Source organism: Balaenoptera physalus (genome assembly GCF_965194825.1).
Source record: "Balaenoptera physalus genome assembly, chromosome: X".
NCBI lineage: Eukaryota > Metazoa > Chordata > Mammalia > Artiodactyla > Balaenopteridae > Balaenoptera > Balaenoptera physalus.
This window is the reverse complement of record NC_138903.1, coordinates 89760980-89781166: the sequence shown is the minus strand read 5'-3', so window position 1 is coordinate 89781166 and position 20187 is coordinate 89760980. Positions and strand designations below refer to the sequence as shown.

The window sequence follows — 20187 nt, the reverse complement described above, 5'->3', positions numbered from 1 at the left end:
TTTAATTAATTAATTATTTTTTAAATTTTTGGCTGCGTTGTGTCTTTGTTGCTGCGCGCAGGCTTTTCTTTAGTTGCAGTGAGCGGGGGCTACTCTTAGTTGCGGTGGTGGGCTTCTCATTGGGTGGCTTCTCTTGTTGCAGAGCACGGGCTCTAGGTGCGTGGGCTTCAGTAGTTGTGGCACTCGGGCTCAGTAGTTGTGGCTCGCGGGCTCTAGAGTGCAGGCTCAGTAGTTGCGGAGCACGGGCTTAGTTGCTCTGCTGCATGTGGGATCTTCTGGAGCAGGGCTTGAACTCGTGTCCTCTGCATTGGCAGGCGGATTCTTAACCACTGCGCCACCAGGGAAGCCCTAAGCTAAATTTTTTATTGAAGTATAACACATACAGAAAAGCACACATATGAAGAGTATAACAATGAATTTTCACAAAGTGAATACATCTTTATAACCAGCACCCAGATGAAGAAATAGAATACTACCAGCACCTCAGAAGCCTCCTCATAGCCCCTGCCAGCCACTCCCTGCACCAGAAAGGTAATGCCATCCTGACTTCTAACACCATACTATGAGCATAATTTTTAGTGTCTCTCTAATAGTCTATGGACAGACCATATTTTACGTAACCATTCCCTATTTTTCTAATGTTGGACCTTGAAGATGGTTTCTTATTTTTAACTTTGAGAGCCTCTGGGCATATATCTTTGTTCACATCTCTATTTCTTTAGAATAGATGCCTAGAGGTGGAATTTCTGGGGCAAATAGTATAAAATTTTTAAAGGCTCTGGATTCTAATTGCTTTCCAGGAAGTTTGTATCAATTTACAATCCCACCAGCAATGCATGAGAGCATCTGCCTCACTGTCCATGGTCTACTTTGAGGAATATCAGTTCTTTTTTAAATCTTCATCAATTTTATAGATAAAATAGTATTATCTACTTGATATATAGTTTGCATGTTCTGTCATTATTAGTGAGGTAGAACAAAGCATTTTTTGACCAGTTATATTTCTTTTCCTGCAAATTACCTCTCCGTGCCTTTGCCAAGGTCTCTATTGTGGTCATCGGGTTTTTCTTATCAGTTTATATAGCTCTTTATACAATAAAGAAAATGACCTTTTGCCATAGTCGTACATATTTTTCTGTTTGTTTATGATTGAATTTAATTATATTTTTATCATATAGAAGTTTTTCAGATTTATGTAGTAAAATCTACGTATGTGGTGGTTTTTTCCCACTGCTAAAGTTCTCCTGCCTCCAAATTTCAGATGTATAATCATCTATATTTTATTTTAGGGCTTTTATGATTTGATTTTTTTTTGACCTTCAACTAATTCATCTGGAATTTGAGTTGATGCCTGGTAGTAGGGCTCAAATTTTCACAGGCATCACTGGGGTGCTTGTTAAAAACCCAGATATTCTTGGGCCCTACCCCCCTTGGATTTTGATTCTGTAAGTGTGGGGTGGGGCTCAGGAACCTGCATGTGTTACAATCACCCCAGATGATTACGTTGCACACAGGCCCCTGTGCACATTTTGAGAAACTCTTGCAAAGTGCAGTGTAGCCTGCCTTAGTACAGAGACTCAGCACCTTCCATCTGGATGACTATAGCAGTCTCCCTCAGCTTCCAAGTCACTACACCCTAAAATCCATCCTACACACAGCTGCTAAAGTTCACTTCCAGAAACATTTCATGAAAAACTCTTCACTAGCTGCCTGTTGTTAAGGGAACTAGATCAAACCCCTCATCCCAGCACTACAACTCCAGGCCCTTCTTTTTTTTTTTTCTATTTAATAAAAATGTTTAATGCTGCCAAAAAGTATAAAAATACAGTAGGAATGGCTCCAGGCCCTTTATCTTCCTGGACCTATTGATCTCCACTCACTTCGGCACCACAGTCCCTTCCAGCCGGACCTGCCTCCTCCTGGGCCTCGGACATATATTTTGCTCATTCCTCTTTTCATGCTGCAGCCCCCACCTCCTCTCAGGTGATTAAAATTCTATGCATTAATTCAATTCTCATTCTCTTCCTTCCTTGACTACCAAGAAGATCCTCTGCTTTTCTAGAATTACCAAAGCCCATGGTTATGTATTCTGACTTTGTGAGCCTTGTCTTTCCATCAGGTCACATACTCTCGAGGGCGCGGGCTATGTCTATCCCTCATGGCCTCTAACACAGGCCTAAAGGCCTAGGAAGCACACCTGAAGAACATGGCTAATGGAACCAAATCAGCCCTAACTGCCAAGTGATTTTATTTGTTTATTTATTTTTCCAAGTGATTTTAATACATGTTATTTCTGAGAGCTAATGCTGTAGCCTCTCAGAAATCCTTTCTTTGGTCCGAAATGAGAATATTTGACAAATTTCTAGAGATTTCACTTTGTGGTGATTTGGTTTGCTGGTAACAAAGTTAAGCAAAGGTTATCTTGGTTTTGGCTCTTATTTAATTCAACAATATTTCTTATCACCTATGACATGTTCACTTATTGACTTTCCTGTTGAAGAGTCTAACCTTTTCTATAATATGGGATATTTTTCCCCTCTTACAAATGTAATGATTTCACTTGTAGAGAAGAACATGGTTTATCAGATTAAACATATATAGAAGTGTTAAGCCTAAATAATTACATTATAGCTTCCTTAATCTCTTTTCTCTCGTCACCCCTCAGGGTCTGCCTTCTCAAATGACAGACCTGCTTTAAGTGAGTTCGCTTGGATGCTCAGAGCAGGTGAGGGTGGGGGTGAGAGAAGATATGCCCTTTTCCTTTCAGTAGACAAGGTGGGATTCAATTCAATTCATCAAATATTTATCGAGCTCCTGTTGGGCACCTGTCTCTGGGCTAGGCACAACAAAAGATGCCAAGATGAGAAATGATAAAGGAGCAGAAGGGCATGGGAAGGAGAAGAAAGGGGAAGAGGAGGTGAGGAAAGGAGTAGAGCTGGCTTTCTGAATAAGAGGGGATTAAGAGGAGAGAAAGGGAGAAGAGACCCAAAAGCACACTCTCTGGCCTGGTTTCACTTGCTAGCCCAGTGCAGGCCTAGAAACCTGAAGCAGTGGTTTGCACTCCAATTTTGCTCAAGAGCCATTAGAGCAGTTAGGAAGGCCACAATTTGAGTCAAGCACTTACCTGCTCAAGTCTTTAGAATGGGAAGCAAAGACCTCTCTTCTTTTCTTTTTTTTAGTGGATTAAAAAAATTTTTTTTCATTAGGGTATAGTTGATGTATAATACTCTATTAGTTTCAGGTGTACAACATAGTGATTCAAAACGCTTATAGATTATACTCCATTTAAAGTTATTATAAAATATTGGGTGTATTCCCTGTGTTGTACAATATATCCTTGTAGCTTATTTATTTTACACATCGTATAAAGATCTCTTTTTTAAAAAAAAGGTATATATGCAGTGTGTGTATATATACACACAGTATATACAATTATTTTTGAATGATAATAGCTAACATTTATTGAGTGTGTGCTTACTCTATTCTAAGCACTTTGCATGTATTAACTTCTTTAATCTTTATCAAAACCCAGTGAGGTAGGTACAATTGTTATGGACATTTTTTCAGATGAGAAAAATGAGGCACTGAGCAATTAAGTAACTGGCCCAAATTCACACAGCTTATAAGTGGCAGATCTGTGCTTTGAACCTTGGTCAGGCTGACAATGTTTGCTGTTATGTGAGTTACTGGTCCTTGTTTAACTTACTGCTGTACTCACTAGGGTTAATGCATTGCCTTGCACATAATAGGCATATTATGCTTTGAATAAATAACTGAAATGTTGACTGTAAAGTGCTTTCCATTTAAGCCCAATTACTATTAAGCATACAAATCGAGCGTCATAAAATGTAGATTCACTTTGCTGTAAATTTTATTCTGTTAAAGTAAGTTTTTTACAGCACATACGTGTGCATCTTTCAACACTGCGATTTGAGGAAGCCACCCCTCTCTTCATCTCCCAATCTTCCAATCCATTATGGATCTGATGCCTGCAATTCTACCATTAGAAAACTATTCTTTTTTTTTTTTTGTAACATCTTTATTGGAGTATAATTGCTTTACAATGGTGTGTTAGTTTCTGCTTTATAACGAAGTAAATCAGTTATACATATACATATGTTCCCATATCTCTTCCCTCTTGCATCTCCCTCCCTCCCACCCTCCCTATCCCACCCCTCTAGGGTGACCACCCAGAAAACTATTCTTCTGGTTGTAGGCTACCCCTATAGAGGTAGCGCTGTTTACGATACAGTATTGAGAATTTCTAAGTGATTTAGGAGATTTATCCAGATCCACCAATGGGAGGGTGAGGAGAGCAGGCAGGGGGCGGGGTCGCGCAGAGGGGTCGCGGGGGTGGGGAAGGCGCCGGGCCTTAGCGCAACGAGTGCTTTGGCTGAAGATTTCTAGAGAAGCGCCCGGACAAAGTCGGGGGAAGGGCTCCCGAGACCAGCTGCCCGGTGTCGGGCCAGCCGGCGCCCGGGGGGAGCCCAGCGTCCCGCCGCGTCTGTCCCGGGAGTAGAGGCGCTGGACGCACCAGGAAGTGACTCTCCCCAGAGGCTGCGATGAGGGCCCTTAGCTGATTTTTTCGTTAACCGCCTCCGGTTTGTAAGAAGATTTATAGGTTACGAAGGTAAGAGGGGTACGTGGAGTGTCCGAAAACCCGATTTATCCCCTGCAGTAGAGAAGACTGCTTACTGCGCCAAGCTGCCCCCTGGGAAGGCAGGCGAGGTGGGGGAGGGGACGACCGGACGCTGGCTGCACGTGGTCGCATCCAGCTCTGCGTCCGCCTGTGTTCTGACCTCCCCCTGCTTCCCCTTGCCGGCTCTTCTGGCCCTGCAGTCCGCCCAAGTTCAGTGGTAGCCTTTCCTAGTGTCTCTTCCTCGTTACCCTTCTTACAGACACGGTGGGCAGAACTTGCCCAAAGAAGAGAGGGATGGAAGGGCTGGTGAAGGGGGTCTGGTGGGGGAAGGAAGGACCTGACTGCACGTGGGCTGCAGTCAGGACGCAGCAGTACCCATCTGTCCGTCTGGTTTAGCCAGGAACCATATCTGGGGCCAGGCTAGCTGCAAGAAGGGTAAACGGAGAGTGTAAGCAGGATCCTTTTCCGTGGGTGAACATTTGCTCCAAGGAGATCCTTGGCTCTGTGAGGATTAAACCTACTACATAGTCTCTGCTTTGAACCTCTCTGAGCATTTCAGGCTGGTTAGCTATTCAGTCCTAGAGAGTTAGTATAGCTTCCTCTCTGGCAGCTCTGGACCTTGGGTGTCTTTCTGATCAATTCCTGAGGCAGAAATAGAGCAGTTGTCACATTCTTTTTTTTTTTTTTTAAACCCAAGCATTTATTTAAAACAGGAAACACTATAAAAACAAAATATAACTCACTTTGACTGGTATTACTGTACTGCCTTGAAAACTATATTTCACTTGAGAAATTACTAAGTATGATGAGAGGCTCTTTACCAGGAGAGATGTCTGGTTGGCACCCTGAAATAGTAGAGCCCTATTGTAGACTATATCTGCCCATTTGGAGAAACATAGAAGGACAAGGGGTACAGGGCAAGTGGAGCACAGTCATGGTGGCAGTCACCAGGGAGAGGGCCCACACTCACAAAAAGTCTAAATGTCATGGGATAGAGATAGCTGTCCTCAAACTCCTCAGCTCCCCTGTCCCTCTGCCAACCCCCAGTGGGCCTGCAGTTTCCTTCTTCCTTCCCTGCCAGCTGGAGGGACAGGGCCCCTTTCCTGGAAGAGTACCACTCTCTCCCCCTGTAGTGTGGGCCTCCTCAGTGCCCCTCTCCATACCATTCTTTATTCTTTGTCTCCTGCCCCTTCGCTCACTTCCTTTCTCTGGTTTTGCTTTTCCTTATATCAAATATATACATTTGTCTCACCTTGGAAAAAGGTCTACCACAGGTCACACATTTGGTAGTATTAACAGGTGGTCCTGAGTGGGCCTTAAGTTCACCACACTCCAGCAGGCACTGAGGTTAGGAGAGTTTGCGTGTGTGTGTTGTTTGTTTTAAGTTTCCACATAATTGTTCTTACCCTCACAGCACTCGCATGCATTATTATATCTCACCAGGTTTACAGGTTGGACACATTGAGGCACAAAGAAGTCAAGTGACACACTTCAAATCAGAGCCTGAGGCAGGGCAGTGACACATGTTGAACAGCTGCTGTGTTAGGCACAGACCTGAGTGCTTCCTGTATGTGAGCTCATTTAATTCTTACCACAACCCTGAAAGGTAGGTGTTACCAGTCCTATTTTTATAGAAGGTGACACTGAGATTCATAACACTTAGGTAACTTGCCCAGAGTCACAGAGCTAGTGAGAAGAAGAGCTGGGATTAGAACGTGGCCCCAGAGCCCACGTTCTTAATGACTTGTCCCTTCCTGGGAGCTGGGTGGACTGTGTTATTGTTAACACCTGAACTCTGGGCCAGCTTAAATTTATTCTGTTAGAAATTTGAAATCCTCAAAACGCTTCCAAGCTATGACAGTTACTTTCTTTAGTACTTTGTAAACATACAAAATACTGTATGGGCTAAATATTGCAGCACCCATGTCAGCGTCCTCTAAATTAGGTAGTGATCACGCAAACTAATTTCACAGTAATAGAGGGAGCCATGGAAGAATCTTTTTAATTTTTAAAATTTTAATTTTTAAAATAAATTTGGGGCTTCCCTGGTGGCGCAGTGGTTGAGAGTCTGCCTGCCAATGCAGGGGACACGGGTTCGAGCCCTGGTCTGGGAAGATCCCACATGCCACGGAGCAACTGGGCCCGTGAGCCACAATTGCTGAGCCTGCGCGTCTGGAGCCTGTGCTCCGCAACAGGAGAGGCCGCGATGGTGGGAGGCCTGCGCACCGCGATGAAGAGTGGTCCCCACTTGCCACAACTAGAGAAAGCCCTCGCACAGAAACGAAGACCCAATACAGTCATAAATAAATAAATAAATAAATAAATAAAAGAACGTGAATTTCTTTAAAAAAATAAATAAATAAAAATAAATTTATTTATTTATTTTTGGTTGCATTGAGTCCACGGAAGAATCTTTTTTTTTTTAATAAATTTATTTATTTTTATTTTTGGCTGTGTTGGGTCTTCGTTTCTGGGCTAGGGCTTTCTCTAGTTGTGGCGAGTGGGGGCCACTCTTCATTGCGATGCGCGGGCCTCTCACTGTCGTGGCCTCTCTTGTGGAGCACAGGCTCCAGACGCGCAGGCTCAGTAGTTGTGGCTTACGGGCTCAGTTGCTCCGCGGCATGTGGGATCTTCCCAGACCAGGGCTCGAACCAGTGTCCCCTGCACTGGCAGGCAGATTCTCAACCACCGCGCCACCAGGGAATCCCCCATGGAAGAATCTTTGTTAATAAACCTATTCCATACATTGGACTTGAAATGTATTTCATTCTGAATTAAGGTATGACTTAACATTGGGATGAAATCCAAGGTAGAGGGCAAGGGCAAAAAGGTAATTTCATGGCAGATCGGTGAGGTGTCTGGCCAAGTCCATTCATGTGTCCTTGGTACTCAAAATAGTTAAACATCAATGATCAGGCACCATTAGGTAAATAGGCGACAACAGAGAGTCCTGTGTTGGAGGAAGAGGGGTTCCTTCCTCTTTCCAAAGTGAGGCCCTTCACCTGTTCTAACTCTTCCAGCTTTTGACTCATAGTTACTCCCACTATTCCTTCCCCCTGCTCCCTTCCTTTAATATTGCCACCCCCAATCAGTCCCATACTGTCTTTAAACATCATGACAGTTGTAATTAACACGTACTGAGTTTTTCCCAGGCATTGGACACTGCTCAGAGCTTTACAAACATCATGTCTATTTAATCTTCTGCTAAGTGCTTTTTTTTTAACATCTTTATTGGAGTATAATTGCTTCACAATGTTGTGTTAGTTTCTGCTTTATAACAAAGTGAATCAGCTATACATATACATATATCCCCATTTCTCCTCCCTCTTTCGTCTCCCTCCCACCCTCCCTATCCCACCCCTCTAGGGGGTCACAAAGCACCGAGCTGATCTCCCTGTGCTATGCGGCTGCTTCCCACTAGCTATCTATTTTACCTTTGGTAGTGTATATATGTCCATGCCACTCTCTCACTTTATCGCAGCTTACCCTTCCCCCTCCCCGTATCCTCAAGTCAATTCTCTAGTAGGTCTGCATCTTTATTCCCATCTTGCCCCTAGGTTTTTCTGACCATTTTTTTTTCTTTTTCTTTTTCTTTAGATTCCATATATATGTGTTAGCATACGGTATTTGTTTTTCTCTTTCTGATTTACTTCACTCTGTATGACAGACTCTAACTCCATCCACCTCAGTACAAATGACCCAATTTCGTTTCTTTTTATGGCTGAGTAATATTCCATTGTATATATGTGCCACATCTTCTTTATCCATTCATCTGTTGATGGACACTTAGGTGGCTTCCATGTCCTGGCTATTGTAAATAGAGCTGCAATGAACATTTTGGTACATGACTCTTTTTGAATTATGGTTTTCTCAGGGTATATGCTCAGTAGTGGGATTGCTGGGTCATATGGTAGTTCTATTTTTAGTTTTTTAAGGAACCTCCATACTGTTCTCCAGAGTGGCTGTATCAATTTACATTCCCACCAACAGTGCAGGAGGGTTCCCTTTTCTCCACACCCTCTCCAGCATTTATTATTTCTAGATTTTTTGATGATGGCCATTCTGACTGGTGTGAGGTGATACCTCATTGTAGTTTTGATTTGCGTTTCTCTAAGGATTAGTGCTGTTGAGCATTCTTTCATGTGTTTGTTGGCAATCTGTATATCTTCTTTGGAGAAATGTCTATTTAGGTCTTCTGCCCATTTTTGGATTGGGTTGTTTGTTTTTTTGATATTGAGCTGCATGAGCTGATTGTATATTTTAGAGATTAATCCTCTGTCAGTTGCTTCGTTTGCAAATATTTTCTCCCATTCTGAGGGTTGTCTTTTCATCTTGTTTATGGTTTCCTTTGCTGTGCAAAAGCTTTTAAGTTTCATTAGGTAGCATTTGTTTATTTTTATTTTTTGTTTTTTATTTCCATTTCTCTAGGAGGTGGGTCAAAAGGGATCTTGCTGTGATTTATGTCATAGAGTGTTCTGCCTATGTTTTCCTCTAAGAGTTTTAGTGTCTGGCCTTACATTTAAGTCTTTAATCCATTTTGAGTTTATTTTTGTGTATGGTGTTAGGGAGTGTTCTAATTTCATTCTTTTACATGTAGCTGTCCAGTTTTCCCAGCACCATGCTAAGTGCTTTTTATTATCCTTTATTTAACTCTTGCAACCACTCTATAAGGTAGATGCTATTATTATTTGCTCCCCTGGCGTGCCAGAAAACCTCCAGGTTGGTCACAACTCTTTTTGGGCTCATCATGTAAGGGAAACTTCACCCACATGATAGCCAAGAAGTGTCAAAGAAGACAGAAAAGTCAGAAGAAACCAAGACATCTTGGACCACTAGATGATTCCTGGCAGGAAAGGTAAGGCCCTGGGTGATATCCCTTCCCCTTAACAAATCTGAATCTCTGGGCCTACTGAAATTCTGTATGCCTGACGTACAATGTGGCATATGCAGGGATTCAGGGGGGCCCCTCAGGTAGGATACCCAGGGCAAACTTAAGACATCTAAGGAATGTTGGTGGAAATGCTTTGTGATTGCAGAAAATGTTCTCCTTGCCTTTATGTGTGTTTTTGGCAGAAAGAGAATATTAAACTGGGACCTTGTGTCTCAAAAGGTCCAGGACAGGTATACTGAAAGCCAGGGACTTAGAGATGAGATGAATTAGAAATGAATAGTCCCACAGCAACCATGCAAACACAAATATACCTCATTTTATGCAACAACTGTATTTTCTAAATCAAATTATATTTTAAAAGTGTTAGGGAGGTGAGCTATTTAAAGGAACCCAACAGTGAAGCCTTTTTGTAATATGATTAATTACCTCCTGATAAATCTGGATTTTTCTTATATTAGGTTTGCCCATCTGTTCGGCTTTGTTAAGTAGACAGCACCAGAATGGGCTCTTCTCCCAGACTCCATCTCCTCAGGGGCCTGAGAGTTAGGTCTTCTGAATGATAAGTAAAATGCCAGAGCAAATGGTGGCAGGAAGTACTTATGCGTAGTAGGTGCTCAGTACATATTTAGATAATGAATGTGGTGCCTGACTTATTTTATTCAAGGCTGGCTGATGTTGTGACGCCACTCTGGAGGCTGAGCTATGAAGAACAGCTCAAGGTAGGTACCCAGCTTAAGTCTTCACTCCTCCATTCTATCAGGTGGTAGACTTGTAGGAAGCTTGGCTGGACAGGTTTACCCAGATGCCCCAACGTGTCCTTAAACTCAATATGCTAATGACTCTGAAATTTTCACTTTAGGCCAGTTGTGTCTTCCAAACTCTAGAGCCTTATATCCGAATGCCTGTTTCCTTTCTTCCTTGCTTTTTTTTTGGGTTATTCTTATAGCTCTCTGTGTGTGAGTAGCAAGTGCTGTTGCTGCTTCATATATAGCTGCACTTTCCAACACGCTAGCCACTAGCTACATGTGGCTATTTAAATTTAAATACAGCCAATTCTGCTCTAATGCTTGTTTTGAAAATGAAAATTTGTTCCAACAGATTGATGTATTAGGGAACAATTTGAACAAAATGCAGATTTCATATTTGCTTAGGAGTGATTTTGTCCACAAGAAACATGAGATGAAAGGGGATCTGTACCCGGCCGAACTGAGCTGGGTAAGAATTTGTAAAATGAACACCCACACACACCTCACACATCTCCCAGCTCCCTCAGATCACTGAGTGTGGTATGAGCCACACCCATTCACATCTGTTGTGAGAACTTTCTGTTCCACCCCCATAACCCTCCTTTCACCACCTCACGATAACTCATAAGTGGACAGCCACTTCCACAAGCAAGTTTCAGGTCTTTGTCGGGGTAATGAGCCATCCTTATTGTAGTGTTTATACATTGCTTAGCCATTTAACATGTGCAAAACTTTGCTATTTTTATTAATTTCCTACCTTTTTTGTGTGTGTTACTGATAAATTTTTGGAATGTGTGTGCCCAACCCCATTGTCCCATGAGCCCTGTGATTTCTTTTGAGTAATTTTGCATAGTATGGTGTAGGAATGCTTGTGTCACGTGATAGCAGACCCGACTGTTAATTAAAATGAAATAAAATTAAAAATTCGTTTCCTCAGTCACAAGTCACATTTCAAGTGCTCAGTAGCCACCTGTAGCTAGTGTAGGCTGCCTTATTACACAGAACATAACACCAATAGAGAACATTTCCATTATCACAGCAAGTTCTACTGGACAGCACTAACATGTAGCTGGAATGTTCAGTCTGAAAGGTCAGATGAAATGGTGAGCTTACATAAGAGCTCACTTGACCTTTTCCAGGTACCTCATTAGGTCTGTTGCTGTTCCATCATTCTGAGTTCCTTATCTGCTGAAACCGTGACCCAAGAATCCGTGGGACAACCTTCTCTTATCCTGTTTGTTTTCTATACTTTGAGGTGATACTGCAGAAGTCTTTTGTTTCACTGCTTATATTCTTTTGCAGGTGAAATTTGAAGCTCAGAAGAAAATTTTACAGAGACTAGAATCTTACCTACAGATGCTCAATGGAGTCAATGTGACAACAGCTGCACCCAGATCTGAGGGGCTCTGTTGTTTCCTCCATCCTATTATACCTTCTGTAAGCCCCTACTTCCCTATCCTTTATCTACCAAGTCTCCTTAATAGCTAATACTATCAGCCAATACTTAACCAGGCACTTGCTGGGGACCAGGCCCTATACTAAGCGAGTAACATGTGTCATTGTCTTGTTTACTATTTACAGTCACACTGAGGGATAGACAGTGTCATTTTACAGATGAATACTTGAGGCTCAGAGAGATTAAGTGATTCGACCAAGGACACACATCTAGAAAGTGCCAGAGCTAAGGTTTACACTCAAGTTGATCTGATGCAGAGCCCACTTTCTCAACCAGTACACTACTGCCTCCTTAGAAAGATTCCAGACTTTGGAAAACTTCTAATGAGGCCTCAGAAAGGCAGAATTTAATTTGTGGCAGAGGTTGGCAAACTATGGCCCTGAGGCCACATCTGCTCTGCTGCTCGACTTTGTAAATAAAGTTTTATTGGCACACAGCTGAGCTCACTTGTTTATGGATTGTCTATGGCTACTTTTGCACTACAGTGGCAGAGTTGAATAGTTGTGACAGGGACCGTATGGCCTGCAAAGCCTAAAATGATTTACTGTCTGGCCCTTTATTGAAAAAGTTTTCTGACTCCTGCTTTATGGCAAGATTGGAACTCCTTTCTCCTATGGAGTGTCTATGGAGTGTCTTGATCTTCTCAGTCATGGAATTTCACCTATGCCATACCTTCCAAGCAAGCATCATTTATTTTTTCTCATCCAGAGAACATTCTTTCATTCTTTGTATTGTTGTCCTCCTTGGTTTTATTTGACCTGTTGTCCCTTTCCTATCCTTCTGCCTTCTCCAGCCTGTCATCAATGGCTACCGAAATAAGTCCACCTTCTCTGTGAACCGAGGTCCAGATGGCAATCCAAAGACTGTGGGATACTACCTGGGAACTTGGAGAGGTCAGTCGAAGGCTGTGACTAGTAGAAATAACAAACCAAAAACTGAGAGGAAAGGGGAGGGTGCAGAGAACAGTGTCTGTGGGAGTGGAGAGGAGTGGGAAATATGGTGGCTTTAAAGGAGAAAGTTGAATTGGAAGCCTTTGATGCAGAGCATGATCACAAGGTTAATTGGAGATGTGGTATATATATACACAATGGAATATTACTCAGCTACAAAAAATGAAATAATGCCATTTGCAGCAATGTGGACCTAGGGATTATCATATTAAGTGAGGTAAGCCAGACAGAGAAAAACAAATATCATATCGTTTATATGTGGAATCAAAAAAAATGATACAAATGAACTTACTTGCAAACCAGAAATAGACCCACAGACAAAGAAAACAAACTTATGGTTACCAAAGGGGGAAGTGGGGGAGGGATAAATTAGGAGTTTGGGATTAACATATACACACTACTATATATAAAATAGATGACCAACAAGGGCCTACTGTATAGCACAGGGAACTATACTCAATATTTTGTAATAACCTATAAAGGAAAATCTAAGAAAGAATATATAGATATAGATATGTATATATGGATATGTATAACTGAATCACTATGCTGTACACCTGAAAGTAACACAACATTGTAAATCAACTATACTTCAATTTAAAAAAAGGCATTAAAAAAATAAGGTTAATTGGGGATACTTTTTGGTGAGTAGTCATTGTATTATAGGGCTAGGAATCAACCTCCCCGCCCCCCAGCTTTCTTCCTCTAAAAGCCATATGCCTGAGGCCTAGTAAGCACTTCATAAATATTGATGCTGGTGCTGCTGCTCTCTCATTATCATCATTGTTGTCAACATCGTCATCATTGTTGTTATCATTTTATGTTACTTTCTGTACTGGGAGCAGTCTCCTGCTTATTAGAGACATGCCCTTTCTATTTCACATCCCCATATCCCTGAAAATTCAGAGCTTTCTGTGATAAATCTGCCTTAAAAGAACTGGTAGGGGAGGTGAGTGCTGGTGAGAGAAATCACAGTGGCATATTTCTGAGACTTAATTCCAGTATCCATTCCCAGATTCCATTCCTGAACTTACCATTTGCCCATTTTCAATAAATCCACTTGAAACACCATCATTTTATATTAGTCACACTGTTTAATGTCCATATGCCTTAAACTACAGTTCATTAGGGTAGGCACTTGGCTTTCTTTTTTTCCCCTGTGTGTTGAATTAAATGAGTATATGACGTCAGTGTTCTGTTATTCACTAACAGAAAAACAAAACCCATTACATTTTACTTCCCTCTTAAAATCTGAACAGAAAGCAGACATTATCATATCGCACATTTGTGGCATGAGAGAAAATATTGCGGACTAGCTCCATTAAGAATAAGCTTTTTAATGGCCAGACCAGGAAACAGGTTTTCTCTGAAAAATGGCCTTGAGCATGAATTAGGTACTTTGCTTCTTCATATTTGCATATGCCTCTTTGGATTAGGGGATTTGAGTTGCTAGACATTTTATTCTAAATAATCTTTTAGGAAGAAAACCATGTAAATCAAATTCTTTTTCTTTCCATAGACAGGAACATGGTCTGTGTGCGGTCTAACCATCTGAAAAATATCCCCAAGAAACACAGTCAAGTGGCACAGGTAATAAGGAACAAAGGCTGGTTGAAGATGACCCTGGGCATTGCAGTCTATAACGGCAGCATGCCTGACATTTTAATAATAGAGCTCTTCTAGTGCTACAGGGGAGGGGGGTTCTGTTCTGAAAGTGTACTTCTTAACGGTGGAGAGAACATTGCTAGTGTTTCATTTCAGAGAGGGTGGAGAGGAGGAGAGAGAACTGCATCCATTATTGCAAATGTCAAGCATCCAAGGAATTTAATACAAGGGAAATTTAGGACAGAGAGATACTGATGAGGGCAGGATAGCAAGTGGCAGGTGTCTGGATTTGGAAGGCTAGTGTTTTCAGCAGAACAAGGTTGAAACATATCATGAGAGATGTGGGAGTGGGCGTAAGGCATCTACATCATTAGATTGGCCTCTGAGACATTTTAGTATCCCTCTATTTCATGCACGCACTATTTATTGAGTACCTACTATGTGTCAGGCACTGGACTAGGTGCTGGGGATCCAGTGGTGACTCAAACAAACATGGTGCCTGCCCTCCTGGAACTTAAAAGAAAAAGGCAAAAGAAACAGGACTTCCAACTGACATACTTTTTCCCTGTTTATACTTACAGCACCCATCCTCCTAATGATTCAGCTTTCTGACACTTGGGTGGTGCCTTCTCATAGGACACATCGTGACCTCAAAGATTTCCTGGCTAGAACACAGCTCCCATCATAGGATCATTCTCCAGAAATCTTCCTACATGACCCTTGTCAGCTTCTTCTCCCATTGTCTTCAGTGACTATTCTAAACTCTTACCTCTCCTCGAATTTCCTATCCCATCACCTTTACCCTTGCTCTTAACAGATGGCTGTGCCTGGTTCTGCACTGGAAAATTAAGACCAACAGATGAGAATTCCCTTAGCTGCTTCCCCTACCATCTACCAATTTCGCTGAAATCTTACCCTTCCTTTCCCTCCTATCTCAGTGAAATGCTGTTAGTCTTCTACCTGTCCAAGGCTATTCTTCTTCCTTGAAACACCATCTTGGACTCATCTCTCTCCCCAAGTCCCTTATTCCTTTGTTACATTCCCTCTTTCTCCCGTTTCTTTACCTATTTTTCTCCACCTCTATTGGCTCTTTTCTTTCAGTTCATAAACATATTCAATAAAAAAAATCTGATGGTTCTTGCTTCTGCCCCCAACAATTCCTAGAAATTAACCTTGCCAAAGTCATCAGTGAGCTCCGTTTTGCCAAATTAAATGGAAACTTTCTGCCCCTAACTTACTTAACTTTTCTCTGCCTTTGGCACTGCTTATTATTCTTATTTTCCTCCTTGGGAACACTGTCTTTGGTTTCTGTGCTACCATTCTCTGATGGTTTTCCTCCTATTTCGCTGGCCACTTCTTAGTCGTTCTCATGGGATCTTTTTCTCCCTTTCTTTCCCACGATAAGTGTTGGTGTCCTCCAGGACTCTGTCCTTGGCCTTCTTTTTGAATATATTCATGGGAGATTGCACACCACTATAGCTGATGATTGGAATGAGCACCTGTAAAGTGACAACTCCTAAACTTACATTTGCATACCAGCTCCATCTTGAGCTTCAGGAGGTGGGGTTCCAAAGGCTACTGAACATCCTCACCTAGTTTTCCTGTGGAGCTCTTCAAATCAGCATTGGCCCAGATCCAGATTTCTCAGCCTTCGCACTATGAACATTTTGGGTTGCATGATTATTTATTGTGTGGGGCTGTTAGGTGCACTGGAGGATGTTTAGCAGCATCCGTGGCCTCTGCCCCTAGAGGCCATGAGTTGTGACAACCAAAAATGCCCCCAGATATCTCTTGTGGGGCACAGTCGCCTCCGGTTGAGAACCATTGCCCTAAGCTAAATTTACCCTCTTCCCTTTCCAAATGTGCCCTTTTTTTCTCACGTTAGTAAATGGTAGCAACATGTACTAGAAACATATGTCCTCTTAGACTCCTCTGTCTTAATCCTACCACTTCCTCCTCAGCCACATATAATTAATCTCCATGTCCTTTCAGTTTTCCTTTCTTTTTTTTTTTGTTTTCTTATTTATTTTGTTCAGTTTTCCTTTCTAAAAATACTTTGACTCTACCCTCTTCTTTCTGTTTCCACCACCATCATCACCACTCCAGTCCAGGCAACTGGTCTCACTGATATTTAGCATCTGTATTGTTATGACTGTAGATATTCACTCCTGAGCCAAGTAGATGTACTAAGATTTTGTTTCCTTTATTGTACTGGTTTTTTTCTTTCATTTTATGTTGTGGAAAATTACAAACGTATAAAAGTATAGAATGGTATAACAAACCCCAAGTACCCATTACCCAGCTTCAGTAACTATCAACACATGGCCCATCTTGCTTTCACTGTACTCTCACCCACTTTCCACCAGCCCCTTTGGATTTATTTGAGGCAAATTCCAGACATTATATCATATAAGATATAAATACCACAGCATGAGTTTTAACAGAAAGGACTTAATTTTTTAACATAGTTTCATACCATTGTCACACCTGCAAATAAACATTTATCCCATAATATCATCAACTACCTAGTAGATGTTCAGATTTGGCACTGTTTTATCTCATAAAAAGCTTGATTGATATAGTTGGCTTGTTCAAATCAGGATTCAAACAAGGTATATACATTGCATTTGATTAACATGTCTCTTTAGCCTCTTAATTTGTAAGTACCCCTCCCTATTAATTTTTTTGTCCCTGCAATTTACTTTTTGAAGAAACTGGTTTGTTTTCCTCTGGAGAGTCTCCCATTCTGGATTTTGCTGATTGAATCCCCTTGATATCATTGAATGTTCTTCCTCTATCCCCTGTATTTCCTCTAAGCTGGTAGATCTAGAGTGTTGATCAGATTCAGGTTTGATTTTTGGCAAGAATGTTTTTATATGTAGATGTCTAATGGGCTCTCTTTTTTGGTGATGTTAACATTGAACAGTGGATTCTGGTGTCATCAGTCTGATCCACTCATTGAAAAGCTCCCTGTCAGCTTTTCGCTTAGTGGTTTAGCTGTCATTAGTGGTCAGTGCCTAGATCTCTTATTTCAGAGGAGGGTTGCAATGCAGTTATGTTCTAAATCTATCATATATTAGCTGGAATTCTTCTAGAAATAACTTTTCCCTATCAACCCTTTGGTTACTCTAAGGTACTCTTACAGGAAAGGCAGGATAAATCCTTGGTTCTTTCACCTTCCTCAAAAGATGATCAGTTAAATGTGTTTGTTTTGGTATCATTAGGAACTCATAGATTTTTAACATACTTGATATGTTTCAATCTACTGCAGATACTAGGGGTTTTTTGGTACTCCAATTGCTCCATTTCTGGCCAGTTGGAACCTCTTTAAATTGGCTGTGAGACCTAGATGGCCGTGATAGTTCTGGAATGATAAGATATTTCTAGCACATCTAGTCCATTTTATGCCTGGGAGCTGGAATCAGCCGTTTCTTTAAGGAATCCTTGTCTCTTTTAGTGGGAAATGGCAGGGTGCTAGGTGAGTGCTTATTTATACTGAGTTGGTCATATTTCAAGGCCTTTTTAGTGGACAGAGCTAGGAAGTATTTTTAAAAGAAAATATGAGTTCACAGTAATATGTCCAAATCAAATTAAAAATTGTAGAGTTTTTACTTAAATCCTTTGATTTTATATTTTTATCTCTTGTCTCTTACAATTAAAACTTTAGTCCTGACAACATTAGCATACCTACAGTTGACCCTTGAACAAGGCCATGGTTAAGGGCGCCAACCCCCGTGCAGTCGAAAATCCACTTCGTATCTGTGGTTCCACATCTGTGGATTCAATCAGCCATGTGTCGTGTAGTACTGTAGTACACGTTTAGTGAAAAAAATCTTCATATAAGTGGACCTGTGCAGTTCAAACCCGTGTTGTTCAAGGGTCAGCTGTACTTATTTATTCTATCCTACTCTTTACATATAATTTCAGAACAACAATACTAGTATTATTACTAACAAATGATTACTGAAAAGAGCTCAAGATTTCTGTCCAGTTCTTTTTGTCCAATTATTATGGCTCTGAAGGAATTCATCTCTTTGTAGTTACACCACCAACTTGACATGATACATGGATTCTTTTTTTTTCTTCATTCTTCTTTTTCCTTTTGATTAAATTTTTGTTTTATAATTTTGTAAGATATTTACATGGTTTCAAAGTCATATCTACAAAATAAAGGTGTATTTTCTTTTTGTTTTGTTTTTTGGCCGCGCCGCATGCAGGATCTTAGTTCCCTGACCAGGGATTGAACCCGCCCCCCCTGCAGTGGAAGTGCAGTCTTAACCACTGGACCTCCAGGGAAGTCCCATAAAGGTGTATTTAAAGAGGTCTAGCTTTCACTTCTGTCCCCTCTGCCCAGTTCTCTTCCTCCTTCTATGGGTAACATTTTTATTCACTATTATTTATTTTTAAAAATGGAAACATATTTGTATCTCCCCTTTTCTTAGCTAAAAGGTAGCTTAATATGGACACAGTTCTGTACCTTTTTTTCCACATAATAATGTGCTTCATTTTTTTTTAATATTTACAATTGTTATATCTTCTTCTTGGATTGATCCCTTGATCATTTTTTTAACATCTTTATTGGAGTATAATTGCTTTACAATAGTGTGTTAGTTTCTGCTATATGCTTCATTTTTAAAAAAATAACTGCTTAATCCTATGTAATATGATGGATTTTACAACTTTTAGTTTTCATTGGCTTGAATAATTACCTCATTTTCTCATTGGCTTAGTTTTCTATGAACCTATTGCTAATTTTTTTTCTGAGTGCTCTAAGAGCTCTGTCAAACATTCATCAATAGTCTCCATATGGTCAAAAACTTGAGTTTAGTATTTTCCCTGAAGACCTTTTTTCTGGAGTCTCCATCCTAGGCTCCTGAGGCCTTCTGCCTAGCTGTTATCTTGGGACTCCTTTTGCTGTTCTTCTGTCTTTCCCCCTGTTTCTCAGATCCCCTGTCTTCCTTTTTCTGGTTTACATCCTCATTTAGCTGGAATACAACCTCCATTAGCTTCCTGAGGAAGGGTGCCTAGGAGTAAACTTTGAGTCTTTGCATGTCTATAAATGTCTTAGTTCTTTACTGACATATGACTGAGAGTATTTCTAGATTTCAAATTCTAGGTTTGAATCATTTGCCTTTATAAATTTGAAGACATGGTTTCATTGTCATCTGGCCACTAATATTGTGTAAGTCTGGATGCTACTTTAAGTCCTATTCCTTTGTAGATAATCTCTCCCCTCTTTTTTTCTCTAGAAGCTTTTAGGGAATCTCTGTCCGTGAAACTTCATGACCATGTGGTCCTTCTTTCATTCGTTGTGATGGGCACTTTCTAGTCCTTGTCAAGCTGGAAACTAATACTTTCAGACATGGGAAATTTTCCTGTATTATTATTTTATTTATTTATTTATTTTTAAATTAATTAATTAATTTATTTATTTTTGGCTGTGTTGGGTCTTCGTTTCTGTGTGAGGGCTTTCTCTAGTTGCGGCGAGCGGGGGCCACTCTTCATCGCGGTGCACGGGCCTCTCACTGTCGGGGCCTCTCTTGTTGCAGAGCACAAGCTCCAGACGCGCAGGCTCAGTAGTTGTGGCTCACGGGCCTAGTTGCTCCGTGGCATGTGGGATCTTCCCAGACCAGGGCTTGAACCCGTGTCCCCTGCATCAGCAGGCAGATTCTCAACCACTGCACCACCAGGGAAGCCCTTTATTTTTTATTTTTATATTTTTGGCCATGCCACGTGGCTTGTGGGATCTTAGTTCCCCAACCAGGGACTGAACCCGGACCCCTGCAGTGAAAGCACCAAGTCCTTACCACTGGACCACCAGGGAATTCCCTATTTTTATTTCTTTTATTGAAGTATAGTTGATTTACAATGTTGTGTTAGTTTCAGGTGTACGACAAACT

The 20187-nt window shown here is 41.2% G+C and overlaps 1 protein-coding gene across 1 annotated transcript in view; it reads left to right on the top strand.

Annotated features, from left to right (window-relative positions):
* The first annotated feature begins 4 nt into the window (after positions 1-4).
* Positions 5-20187, top strand: part of LOC309653168 (tRNA (uracil-5-)-methyltransferase homolog B-like) — a 127299-nt gene continuing 107116 nt past the window's right edge. The window contains exons 1-8 of the mRNA XM_082447550.1: positions 5-4630; positions 4899-5087; positions 6083-6245; positions 9348-9494; positions 10195-10249; positions 11579-11713; positions 12526-12625; positions 14202-14272. Coding sequence (XP_082303676.1) covers positions 6163-6245; positions 9348-9494; positions 10195-10249; positions 11579-11713; positions 12526-12625; positions 14202-14272 — 591 coding nt within the window. The 5' untranslated portion in view covers positions 5-4630; positions 4899-5087; positions 6083-6162. The remainder of the gene's footprint in view (positions 4631-4898; positions 5088-6082; positions 6246-9347; positions 9495-10194; positions 10250-11578; positions 11714-12525; positions 12626-14201; positions 14273-20187) is intronic.